This window comes from Cricetulus griseus, chromosome 5 (genome assembly GCF_003668045.3).
Source record: "Cricetulus griseus strain 17A/GY chromosome 5, alternate assembly CriGri-PICRH-1.0, whole genome shotgun sequence".
In the NCBI taxonomy this organism is placed as follows: domain Eukaryota; kingdom Metazoa; phylum Chordata; class Mammalia; order Rodentia; family Cricetidae; genus Cricetulus; species Cricetulus griseus.
In genome coordinates, this window is record NC_048598.1 from 180870969 (window position 1) to 180884091 (window position 13123).

The window sequence follows — 13123 nt, forward strand, 5'->3', positions numbered from 1 at the left end:
ACACCTAATGTTTGAGGGTCCATGTCCAAACTTCTGTCCATGTACTCAGGACCCGCTCTCGCCAGTGCCTCTCCCGGAAGCCTATCATCCCCAGTCCTCTCGAGGCTTGTGGGTCAAGGTCAGCACCTAGCACCAGGGTTTATTAACCAAGACTGAATGACTGAGCACAAAGGGACCCCTAGCTCCCTTCTCTACCACATCTGGCCACACAAGCCATTCAAGAAGTTGGGGAAAGAGGCGGGCAGTGGTGGCGCCCACCTTTAATCCCAGCAGGTGGATCTCTGTGAGTTCAAGGCCAGTCTGATCTACAGAATGAGTTCCAGGACAGCCAAAACTGTTAAATAGAGAAACTTCCTCTGCGGGGAAGAAGTTAGGAAAGGGACAGCCAGATGTATCTGACGCTTTAGCAAATGTGAGCACAGAGACAAGAGTGGACAGATAGGATGGTCCTGCCTTCAACAAGAGAAGGACACAGGCAACACCCCAGATGCTCAGAATTACAGCTCACCTCTTGGGCCTCATCCATTGCGCCCCCCGTCCAAGACCACACAGAGCCAAAGACAGCCAGGGTCTGCGCACTAACTGAGGGACTCCTGCAGCCAGCCCATGCACACTCTACAGGGTCACTGTCCTGCGTGCACCACAGGCCTCCACTCTCTCAGCTTGTCAGTAGGTTGCAGTGTCTTGGGGTGTAGAACCCAGAGCCAAGGCCTTCGGGGTGCTCATCAGGCACTGTGGGGGATATAGTCTGAGGTAGGGACAAGGCCCAGTATGGAAGCCAGAGAGGCACTAGCCACCCTCCACCAAGTGAGGGGAACAGACACATGGGCCATCCCTGTGTCTCCGAGGACAGCTGCTTGCAAAGCAGGCGATGCTCTAAATTCAGACTCAGAGAAGCAGCTCTCTGGGTAGGGAAGGGACATCCAGAGGTGGGCACAGGTGGGCACAGTCAGTGCATCCAGAGGTGGGCACAGGGATGGAGCTGCCCTGCTGGGCACAGCTGAATCCACACCCCGCTACAGCAGGTCAGACCGGACAGCAGACCTCCTACTCTGAATCACAAGGGTGTAAATCAATGTGAGGACCAGGCAATGCAGTGACACAGGCCTGGCAGGCCATGGGGGTCCGCATGGCGCTGCAGACGCCAGGCCAGCCATTACCCCTTACAGTTAAGGCCCCCTCAAACAGCCTCATTAAAGCCCCTCCCCAAATGCCCCAAAGAGACCCTCCTAGGCCCGGTGAACTCAGTCACTGCAGATTTGGAGTGGAAGTCAGGGAGAGACCACAGACAGACATCAAAGCCTGTGCACTGGGCCAGGGCACTGCGGGACTGGCCAGTGTCTGGGGCAGGGCCAGGCTGGGGTGACACGAGGCCAGACTGCTCTTCTGGCGGAGGTTGCATGCAGCTTCAACTTGGGAACAGAGCTGGCACCTGGTCCCATTTGACACTGGCAGTCATGAGCCCACGTCACCCACAGACAGAAGAGGATGTTTGTACATGAAGGGGATGGATGCGAGGACACTTCTGAACCTGAGTGGGAAGGGCGGGGACATGAGGCCTGGACAACTGTGAACACTGAAGAACTGGGGGCACAGGAGGGTCAGGATACCTCAGGAAGAGCAGAGTCTGTAGGAACAGACGCAGGGAGATGGGAGAAGAGGCAGTGTCTCTGACACAGGGCCATAATAACAGACCCACCCAGGAACGACTGAGAACCACCTCAAGAAGAGACCCAGAAGTTTGCTCCAGAAGTACCTGGCTGCCCATGGCCGCCAGCACTCACCAGTCCTTGCCACTCTGCCCAGCTCTTAGGCAGGGGACTCGTGAAACAGGAAAAACAGCCAGGCTTTGTGTACAAAACTGTAAACACAAGTCTTTAAAATGACAGAGGCTTCCTTGGCCCCAAACTCTGAGCCAGGGGCTCCTACCGTGTAAGTCTAGATCTCCTGGAACACTGACCTCCCTCCCCACCCCGGCAGCCCAGCAGCAGGCGGGAGCTGAGGCATCTCCACTTGGGACCAGGCCTCACCAACTGCCCTGTGCATCGAGGAGAGCCAGTGGAGTGGGAGCTGAAGGTCCGTGGTCCGAGAGATTCCTGAGATGAAGAAGCAGACGCGGCCCCGGCACCCCAGGCACTGCACAGGTACTCACAGCACCTGTCCCTAATGGGAGCCTGCCTCATCCCATCCCATGCAAACCACACGCGCGCGCAGCAGCTAGTCCAGCGTCTGTGCGGCCCGCGGGGGGGGGCCTGTCACGTGTCCAACGCGTCACGAGTGGGTGAGGGCCCGTGGGGACGCACTGGCGGACCATGCAGTGGTGCAGGCGGCGGCACCGAATTGCGCTGGGAAGGAGGTGGCTGCAGCTCAAGCGCAAGCGCAGGTGGTGGGAAGTCGCGAACCTGGCGACGGTACTCGAGGAACGTGCAGGCCTTGGTGGCCAGTGCCACCACGTTCTTGCCCACGAAGATGGCCGAGACTCGGCTATCTCGGAAGAGCGCCATGTTGGCTGCACGGGCCAGCACAGCCACCACGTTGACAGTGGCCAGGCTGAGCACCGGGTACAACATCATCTTCTGCGGTGCGATGTGCTCCCCTTGCATGCTGACCTCGCTGAGCGCCACGCAGGGCAGCACCAGCAGCAGCATGTAGCAATAGAAAAAGGTGAGGCCTTCGGCCCACAGCGGCAGCCCGGTGCGCGGCGGCTCCCAGAGATTGGCCTGCATGTCCAGCAGATCCAGCAGATCTAAGGCCACCCAGAAGAGGCGGCCGCGAAGGTCTTCGCGCTTTCGGAAGGTGCGCACGTACTCCATGCGGTCTAGTGCCACAAGCAACAAGAACAGTCCTGGCACGCACACGGACAGCAGCAGTGTCAGCGCCTTGCGAGCCACCGGGTCGGCCGCTCCACGCCGCGCTGCCTTGTAGTTCTGAAAGATGAAATAGAGCTTGATCTCCAGCACGAAGATATAGAGGAACCAGAGGATCATAGCGTAGCCACGCTTGGCCGTGCGCACCTCGGCGCCCACCCACACGGCCACGTAGCGCAGCACCAGCAAGAAGCACACGTCGCCTACCAACACGATTATGCACACCCCGATCTTGCGCGGGCCCTGGTTCTGCTCCACCAGGTACGCGTCCATGACTGCCATACTGCCCATGATCACCAGCGTGGTCAGGCACACGTGGCGCCGGTCCGGAGGCGGCAGCACCATGGTCAGCGGCCCGGGCTCTGCCCTGGCGCGCGCAGTCCCCACGCAAAGCGGGACGAGGTCCTGCTGTGTCCCAGAGCAACGTCCGCGACACTCAACCCTCCGGCATGGCGCAGCGCAGCCGGGCGCGGGGTTTGTCCAGCTGCCCGGAGCGCGCTGCCGCTCCTGGCCGGCGAGCTCGGAACCTGGGAGAGACCAGAGACAAGTCAGATTGTGCTGTAGAGGCGGTAGCGCTGGGGTTGGCAGGGAGCACCACAGCCTCCCCAGGCCTGCGCGCGGTGCTGTCCCCACGCCCGGTGCAGGAGGCCTCCTTGGACGCACGCACGCGCCGCTGCTGGCACCCGAGACCTGCAGCCAGGAAACGGGGCCTCCAGAGGGCGCTGCAGCCCCACCTGAGGGACCATCTCATTCCCGCCACCGCCAGGAAGGAAATGGAACGGAAGTGGTCCCCCGCCCCCCTCCCACACACACACACACACACATACCCGCCGCCACTCGCATTCTAAAAACCCTGGTGATTTGTGGCGGCTGGACCCACATCTCCGTCTCTCCTGGCTCTGACAGCCTGGACCACAGCGCCAAGACCCGCGGCTTTAGGCCGCTTGTTTGGAGGTCGTGGGCATCCTTTCCTGGTGCTGTGCTGTACTAGGCGCACAAGGAGAATTGGAGACCCGGGTCCCACCCTGGAGACAAGGCACTGAGCGAGTTTTCCGATCCTTAGATGGACAGTCATCCAAATCCTGAGATACCCATCCTACAAGCGCCGCCCCCCCCCCGCGCACACACACACACACACACACACACACACACACACACACACACACACACCCGTGCTTTTCTGCGACGGCCTTACACCACCACCCTCCCCCTTTCCTCTCTCCCCTTCCTGGGGCTGTCTAGGACAAAGCAGACCATTATCGTCCCTGACCCATCGCTGCTAGCCGTCGCCCAGGAGAAGTGTTCTCCTCCTGACCACACCTCCTGCTGTGTCCTCTATCTGAGCCAACACATTTGCACTTCCAGTTCCTCCGGCCTGTCGGTGGGCTTCTGCGGCCGGCTTCCCTCCACCTCCAGGGCCAACCTCGGGAAAGCTCTGGCAGGACTGTCTCTTCCTAAGTCCCTAGTACTGGCTGCCACGTCTGTGGTACCCAGATTGTGGGTTCTGATATCCGGGCCTGTTCACACTTCTGGCAGCCTTCACCCATCCAACCGAAAGTCACTTCCAATCAGGGCTCTACTCTCCCCTCCTCAACACCTGGCGTGAGGCCTCTGTTTGCTGTCCTGTCTAGACAAAGACATAAAACTTATTTGCCACCCTCGACAGAGATGCATTCAGCCTGCTCCTGGCGACACCACAGTCACCCTCAAAGTCCACAGCCCTTTCTCATCTCAGCTTTTGCTGCTCTATTCGCCCCTTGGGCTCTCACAGCCACACCACAGCTAACAAGGTGTTTAGGGAGTCATCTGCCCACACCAGGACTCTAAGGAGCCACACAGTCCTGCTACTCAGGGACACACCACATTTTCACGCCCACTGGTAGGTGCTCACTCCTCTCCCAGGAGCGCGGACTGGGCCCACTCCTGTCCACCGGGAACCCCACTGGCTACAGCCAAACACTGACAGCTTTCCTTCCTCTAAGCAGTTTGTCCAGGCCAAAGAGTCTCTGCGGGCTAATCCTCTCTCCCCGTCATCTGCACGCCATCACTCCTTTGCTCAGTCACTGTCAAATGCCAAACGCCACGAGCAAAAGGCTTTAAAGTAGTAATGGACAGACCTCCAACCCCTAGGAGTGCCCCGGCCTCCGGAAAGCCAGAACCCAAACCCCGCGTCCCCTCCCCCACATTCTGTCCTAGCCATGTTCCCAGGGACCAAGGCCAGGTCCACCTCCCCTGGGTGTCTCAAGCCAGGCCCAAATGTCCGTCCCTGCCAAGCCTGCCCATTGCTCAAGCATCACACACAGATTCAGGCCTCCAAGCTCTAATACGCCTGCCTGTTCCTCAGCTTCGCAAGGACCCCCCACTCGCGTGGTACCTCCAAAGGAGGGGCTGAGGCAAAGAATGGTCCTCCCTCCTCGACCCCGGAGAGGAGGGTCTAACGGCCCCCAGCAGGTCGCGTCTCGGCTTGTCTTTCCCCATTAAAGGTTTCCCCAGTAGTGCCTGGGCCTGGTTCCGCCGCCATGCAGCTGCCCCTGCCCATCCCACGGCACGCAGCCTGGGGGCGGGAATAGCACAGGCCCAGCTGGCCGCCACCGCCGTGCCGCTGCAGCCGCCGCCTACCGCCCAGCTCCCCCGACCCGGTCGGCCCAGCAGCCCGCCTCCTGCTGCCCCACCGTTCGTTCGCATCCCGCGCCTACCCGGCCGGCCAGATGCAGCGCGCCGGCGGCCGGCCCCGCCGAGCCTCAGCGCGGGGGCCCAGGCGCTCGGTGCTGCGCTCCGCCCCTCCGCCGCGGGCACCGCCTCCAGCCGAGGCCCCGCCTCGCGCCCCCGGGACGCCCAGACCCTAGCCAAGAGCGGACCCAGGTCCTAGGGCCGTTGCGTGGTACGGGTTGCCATGACGACAGTTCTGAGCCGCTCCTGCGCCCATGACAGGTGGCACTAGGTGCCAGACAACCTGCCATCCGCCCCAGACCACGTGGTCTGTCCATTTGGCCTCAACACACCGCAAAAAATGAGGCAGATGGGTATCATCGGTCCCCCACACACCCCGAAATCCCTCTGTAGCCCTCCAATCTCAGACCCTGACGGCCACTAAAGTGACTGCTCACCTACAACAGGCAGACCACTGGACCGGGACCTGCGGAGGGTGGGGCGGAGCTGATCGCCCCGCTGCTAGCCACTAGCCCCAATTATACCTCCTGGCCAGACTCCCCAGTGGGCCACAAAGACACACGTGTCAGGGCCTAGACCTTAGCTCTATAATTGTATACCCTGTGGGCTAAATCCAAACTGTGCGGCTCCCAGAAGAAGGCCCGCATGGGAGCGCATCAGAGTGCGTTAGCAAGGCTCCAGGCTTGACCTCTCTCCAGGTCCTGTCCTCTCTGAGCGTCCCATTTCTAATCTGCCACGCTGAGGGCAGGACTCCCCTGTCGCTGGAGGAGGACAACTAGGGAGGCTTGCTGGTTACCTACACTCCCCGCCCCGCGCGCGCCCGGCGCTGCAGTGCCCTTGCCTCTGAAGCTGGGTGGAGCTGAGCTTCCCCCAAACCTGTCAGCACCCTAAATAAGACATGGGGCACACTGGTGGCCAATTGTGAATGGGTGGCAGGTTTTGTTCTGGTGACTAATTTGTGGCCCTCCCTTGACTCTGGGGAGCTAGAATAGCAGGCCAGAGTGGGCTACCCTGGGGGGTGGGGGGAGGTCCAATATAGCCACCAGCAGAGAGTAGTGAAGAGTGGGTAATAAGTAGTATCGATGCCACCAACCCACTCTCTCCCTCTAAGCAGTGCCCAGGAAGAGACTCTGCATCTAGCAATGAGCCATTCAGATCTCCTCAGCCTCAGGGAGCAGGGGGCTGGACATCAGGGCCAGGCCAGACCCATCTTGGAGAGAGGAGACAGCAGTTGAGAGCCCTGAGCCTGGGAGCAACACCCCCTGGAGGACTCTAGCAAGACTGAGATGGGGTACTGGGAGGAGAGGGATGGGCAGCCCTGTCAGGCCTGTCCCGTCTGTTTCTTCCTCCTTCACTCCTGCATCCTCTCATCACGGTTAATCCAGCCCTCACCTGAGACCTGCAAGCTTGCCTCAGTGCCCTGTATCTCATGTTGGCATCCTCGAACCTCTGGCCAGATGATCAGACGTGGGAAAAGGGACAACTCTACAGCTGTGTTCATGGTCAAGACCACGAAAAGAGACATCACCCTGGACCATATGGGTGGCCCAGAGTCTTTACAAAGGTCCTTAAGAGAGAAAGGCTGCCAATGAGATGATGAGACAGACTTAGTAGACTTCCTAGGGGAGGTCTCATCCTCTCTGAGGAGCAGATGGAAGGTGGGGCGGGGGAGCAGGAGGAGGGGAGAGAGGGGAGCTGGAATTGGAATGTAAAAAATAAATTAATAAATATATATTTTTTAAAGATTTTATTTATTTATTATGTATGTATACATATGTATGTATACAACATTCTGCTTCCGTGTATATCTGCACACCAGAAGAGGGCACCAGATCTCATAACGGATGGTTGTGAGCCACCATGTGGTTGCTGGGAATTGAACTCAGGACCTCTGGAAGAGCAGTCAGTGCTCTTAACCTCTGAGCCATCTCTCCAGCCCTCTAATAAATATATTTTTAAAGACTTCAAAAGAGAGAGAAAGGCTGGAGGGTTGGCTCAGAGGGATGTGAAGAGGCCACAGCAGTGAGCGGCTCTGAAGGAAGTCCCGGGCCAGGAGGCCAGGGGCATGGACTTCTAGAAGGTGGTTACCTCAGCACGTGGACTCTACATGGTCTCAGGAAGAAGCCGCTTTGATTACAGCCAGCTGAGGCTTGGGCCTATACCAACGCACAGGTAAGTTTGCTGCTTCAAGCAGTTTGTTACAGCCACAGTGAGAAGCCAATACAATTTCTGGCCCGAAGCAACTCCACACGAGTAAATCCAGAAAGCTTTGAGGTGTTGTCCATAAGTAAGAGAAAGCCAGCACTGTGACCATACCTGTAGTCCCAGCTTCTCAGGACTGCAGCAGGACGACAGCGTGAGCTCAGTATCTTACAGCATGACAAAAATTAACCCAAAATGTACATAGGCCCTAATATAAATGCAAAGTTAGGAAACTTTCAGAAGAAAAAAAAATCAAAAGAAAAGCCTTACAACCTGAGGCAAAAAAAAAAAAAATAGATTCTTAGATATGACACGAAAGCACTATTCATCAAAGGTAAATTGGGAATTGGGGTGAAACTCGGGGCAGAGAGATAGCCTAGCCCAGGCAAGGCCCTGGGTTCATCCTGCAATACACACACGAAAAGATATGTTATAAACTGATAAATGAACTTCGTAAGAATCTACAACCTTCTGCTTGAACTAGAGGTATGTGTGGCTAAGTGAAATAGAGTATCTTTAGCATTATTGGGGTCCCCTGTCAACCAGCAGAACCAAGAGAGGAGGGAAACATTGTTCTCCAAAAGTTACTATTAAGAGAATTAAAAAGTCAGCTGGGCAGTGGTGAGGCAAGAATATTTAAGACATAACAGTACAGGCAGGGTGGGGAAACACAAAGACTTGCATTAGTTGGAGCTACAGTTCCTGAAATGTTTGATAAGGCATCCCAGGGTGCCACAGTGAATTCTCAGGGAACACTGCAGCCATTTGGGAGCAAAGGGTTGTTTTGAAACAAGAGTCTCATTGTGTAGCCAGCCCTGGCTGTCATGGAACTCACTCTGTAGACCAAGCTGGCTTGAACTCACAGAGATCCACCTGCCTCAGCCTCCTGAGTGCTGGGATTAAAATACACTTGATTATTTTACATTTAAGGGGACATAACACAGAAACATACAGCCTGTCAGATACCTCCTGACGGAGAGAGCTCAGAGTTCCAACACTGGGAACATTCTCCTTTGCTTACCTCTTTAACAAACTGGGTTGGCAACCATTGCTGTGGTAAGAAAGCAAATTCCAGGTGAAAGCCAAGGCAAACCAGGAAACTCAATCAAATTAAAGCTTGAAAGTTAGACCCAGAACCCTTTCAACAAGCAAGTGCAGTTGTTTAAAAACTAAACCAAGGGTTTGTGTCTTTCACTTATTTCCATTTATGTACCCTTCACTTATTTTCAACTGTAATTATTTTTTTCTTTTGAGACAAGGTCTTATGAATCCCTAACTAGCTCCAACCTGTTGATCTTTAATTTCTGATTCTCTTGCCGGCACCTTCTGAGTGCTGGGATCATGGGCCCGTGCCATTACATCCAGCTTGCCAGGTGCTGGGAACAGAACTCAGGACACACAAGCTAAGCAAGAACTCTCCCAGCTGACTTACAACCCCAGCTCCCAGCTAACCTCCTAGGACAGTTGAGAAATTGCTGTGTTGTTTGGCCCAACAAATCAACAGAATGATTAGGTCTTTCTTTTGTTGGTCTGTGTGTGTTTGTGTGCACATGTACACACTTAGAAGCCAGAGATCAATATCAGGCATATTCCAGTTTAGTTCTCCACCTTGTTTTTTGAAATAGGGTCTCACTGAACCTGGAGCTCACCAATTGACTGAACTGGCCGGCTAACGATTGCCTAGGATTCTCTTGCCTCTTGTTTCCAGTTCCTGTTTAGTAGACGAAAGACTCCATGCCCAGCTTTTTACATGGTTACCATGCTTTCTTGTCAAGCATTCTACCCACTGAGCTATCTCCCCTCTTTTTGACCAAAGGATGTCCAAGGAAATTAGTGAGACACACATGGAGCTCGGAGACCTCCAGGCCTGCAGCAAACAGCGAGAGCCACAGAGGGGCAGCTAACAATCGCTGCCGTGTCCCTCAGGTTTGCGTGTGGGTGAGAGGTGACATTGACTCATCTAGTTCCTGGCTCCCTGGCTTGCATCCCAGGGCTTCAGAGGCCTGATAGTTGTCCCTATCACATTCATTGTCCCTATTACCACATTGTAATGTCCCTAGGGTACAATGGTGATGCAGGGCAGAGTGGTTCGGGGAAAGCTCTGGTCCACAAAGAGGAAGTAGGGTTGCAGACATACCACACTGGAGAAAGAGTTTGGCCCACACTCTCTCTCATCAATAAGATCCCCCTGACTGCCAGGTGCTGTGACTTACAGGTCCTTTCTCTTAGGATGAGTATGAGGGTACCACCATCCCCAGGCTGTCACTTCCTGCTCGTACAACCTCAGGTGACCTCATTTTCCTAGCGACTGCTTGTGGGAGACCCGGGGCTCAGGCCTCAGACTTGGATCTTGGCTTCATCACTCCAGTGTGGCCCCATCCCACGCCAGGGATCTCACCTAGTCTCTAGTCCAAAATTCAATTTGTAGAGCTTAACTGCCTACCATGAGCCACGCTCACACGGCATGGAGAAGGTACCAAAGTTGGACCCCTTGGCTGGCTGCACACACCCTCAGCTTACTAAACTCTCAGACCCAGACAGTTCATGACCAGGACATGGAACCCTGTTCCTAGATCAGCCGGAACCCACATAGTTCCCCGGGGCAGGCCTCACCTCCCTTCTGTTGGACCTCAGAACCTCTCCCAAGTCAGAAGAGGCCATTTAAAATAAAGACCAGACCTAGGCCCTGCTACACTCTGGCTCTACTTCCTACCACCTTCTTCTCATGCATGAAATTTTTTTAAAGATTATTATATATACAATATTCTGCTTCCATGTATCCCTGCACACCAGAAGAGGGCACCAGATCTCATTACAGATGGTTGTGAGCCACCATGTGGTTGCTGGGAATTGAACTCAGGACTCTGGAAGAACAGCCAGTGTTCTTAACCATCTCTCCAGCCCCCTCATGCATGAGATTTACCGCTCCAAACAAGTGGAGCTGTCCTCATTTGTCCCACCCTCCTTGGGCTTCTTTCTGTCAGGATCCCGCCACACCACAGCCCCCCTCTAGCCAGTGCCCTGCACAGCCTTCCCAGCAGCCACTGGCCCACTGCATGTCTACTTAGACACTAAGTCTACTTAGTGTCTCCTCTCTCCCAGATTTATTTTTTTAATATTTATTTATTTCATATACACTGTTCTACCTACATGCCAGAAGAGGGCACCAGACTGAATTGTAGATGGTTGTGAGCCACCATGTGGTTGCTGGGAATTGAACTCAGGACCTCTGGAAGAGCAGTCAGTGCTCTTAACCTCTGAGCTATCTCTCCAGCCCTGCTCTCTCCCAGATTTAAGCTGTGGGTTGACTCTGGCCCCATCCCACCCCTACCCCATCAAAGAGTACCTTGTGATTTTGACCAATGACTAAGGGAAGAGACAACTATGGCCAGAGAATGAGAGAACCAGGGCAAGGGTTAAGGATGCTCCCAAACCCCCACCCCAGGCACCCTAAGAACAGGGACAGCTCTGAGCTCGGGAGTTCCTACAAAGCATTAGAGGCACCTGCAGGGAGGACACAAGGCATGAGACTTCATGACCATACCTGGAGACACTGTGCACAGAGGCCGTAGAAGCTGAGGGGACTCTCGAGGGCACGGAGGCGGGAGTCAACACTGCTAAGCTACTACAGCTGGTGAGAATGTCCGTTCTGTGTTGACCTGTAAGTCCCTATTGTAAGTACCCAGTAGTCTTTATTTTTTCTGCAAATGAGCAGAGGTGTGGGCCACAGACCTTCCTGTGGCAGCAAGATCCTTCCTGAAGGACTGGCTGCCTGAAGCAGAGAGCTGTCTGCTGAGCAGCCCCTCCTCTTGGCACTGCTCTCAAAGTAGCTGGCTGTTTGGGACATTTGACCATCACTCTGAGAATATGCCACCATAACTGACTCCTAGGGGCCTTGCCCCACTCCCAACAACTCTACACAGCTCCACCTGTCTAGAAAGGCAAGATCCAGAAGCCACTCTCACTCGTGACGGGAAGAGGGCGGTCTCTGCTGTGACTCAGCAAGAAGCCAGTAGTACCTGCTCTAAATCCTCTGCATATACATTATATGCATTGTGGTTGGGTCACCTGGTGTTCTTGTGGGGCTCCCAACGGTCGGGGTGGGGTTGCCTGACTCTTTGGCCTCTCAGAATCCATCTCCTCCCACCAGGTTGCCTCAAACAGCCTTGATATGACTTATGTAGCCAGTCTTTTTGTTGTTGCTGTTTTGTTTGTTTCAAGACAGGGTTTCCTCTGTGTAGCCTTGGCTGTCTTGGAACTCACTCTGTAGATAAGGCTAGCCCAGAACCCACAGATATCCACCTGCTTCCGCCTCCCAAGTGCTGGAATTAAAGGAATGTGCCACCACCATCCGGTCTCTATTTTTTTTTAGAAAGATATTTTTATTTTTTAGACGAAAAATAGCATTTTGTTTGGATAATTGATATATTTGCCTATCAGAATATTCATATCAATATAATTTCATAACACTTACTTAGGTGTTAGGGTTTTTTATTTTCAAAAAATTTTCATTTCACATACCAACACCATTTCCCCCTCTCTCCCCTTCTCCATCTCAGGCCCATCCACTCCTCAGAGGGGGTAAGTGCTCCCTTGGGGAGTCAACAGTGCCTTGTCATGCTGTGTTTGGTTACTAACACTAGAAGGCCTTTTTGTTTTTTGTTTTTTGAGGGTTTTTTTGTTTGTTTGGTTGGTTGGTTTTTCCAGACAGGGTTTCTCTGTGGCTTTGGAGCCATGCCGATTAGTGTAAATAGAATCCTCCGTTAGCATGTCCTGCACCCCTTCAGACTGTATAACCAGGCTGCTCAGCTTTCTCCTCCAGTCAAGTGGGAGACATCCGAGATGTCCCCTGGTGTACAGTATGCCCAAAAGGCTTCCTCAGAATATCTTTCATGTACTGGAGATTTGTATCCACAGTAGTGCAGGCTGATCTGGTAACACCACCAACAGTGGCGACTGTGTTATCAACAGTGAACACACCAGAACAGAGGCAGAAGATGACGGGTGACACAATTACTCAACACCCAAGGGTTAGGAGCTGTAGTGCTAACTTGCACTGCCTGCCACTACCACTAGCTACTGCTCAAAGCTGAGGGTTTCGTTGACTGCTGCAGGCAGAGCAAGATTCCTCTAACCTGAGCGGCTGGGGCTGTCCTCTGGCTCCTGAGGCCTCAACCCCATGCACCTCTAGCTCCCGGGGCTTTGGACCACAAGCTTGAGTCAGCTGGTCGGTCGGTCCGTCGGGTTTCTGGGCCAAGGGTTACTGATGCTAGAACTACTCTACTCTGATTTCCATGGAGTAAAATGACACCGGCTAACTAAGGAGCTAACAGCGATTGCCAAGGTCCCTGTGATTAAACAGGAGACAGCTATGTGCCCTGAGC

The 13123-nt window shown here is 54.5% G+C and overlaps 1 protein-coding gene across 3 annotated transcripts; it reads right to left on the reverse strand.

Annotated features, from left to right (window-relative positions):
* Positions 1-245: 245 nt before the first annotated feature.
* Positions 246-5676, reverse strand: Tmem121 (transmembrane protein 121). Of its 3 annotated transcripts, none has more exons than XM_027416686.2 (2): positions 5564-5676; positions 246-3394 (listed from the first exon to the last, which is right to left on the reverse strand). In XM_027416686.2, the coding sequence occupies exon 2, from the start codon at positions 3210-3212 to the stop codon at positions 2256-2258; it is 957 nt and encodes a 318-aa protein (XP_027272487.1). In that variant the 5' UTR covers positions 3213-3394; positions 5564-5676; the 3' UTR covers positions 246-2255. The 3 variants fall into 3 exon arrangements, with proteins under 3 accessions (XP_027272487.1, XP_027272486.1, XP_027272488.1); XM_027416685.2 differs by having other exon boundaries at positions 5540-5601; XM_027416687.2 differs by lacking the exon at positions 5564-5676 and adding an exon at positions 5242-5432.
* Positions 5677-13123: the final 7447 nt, after the last annotated feature.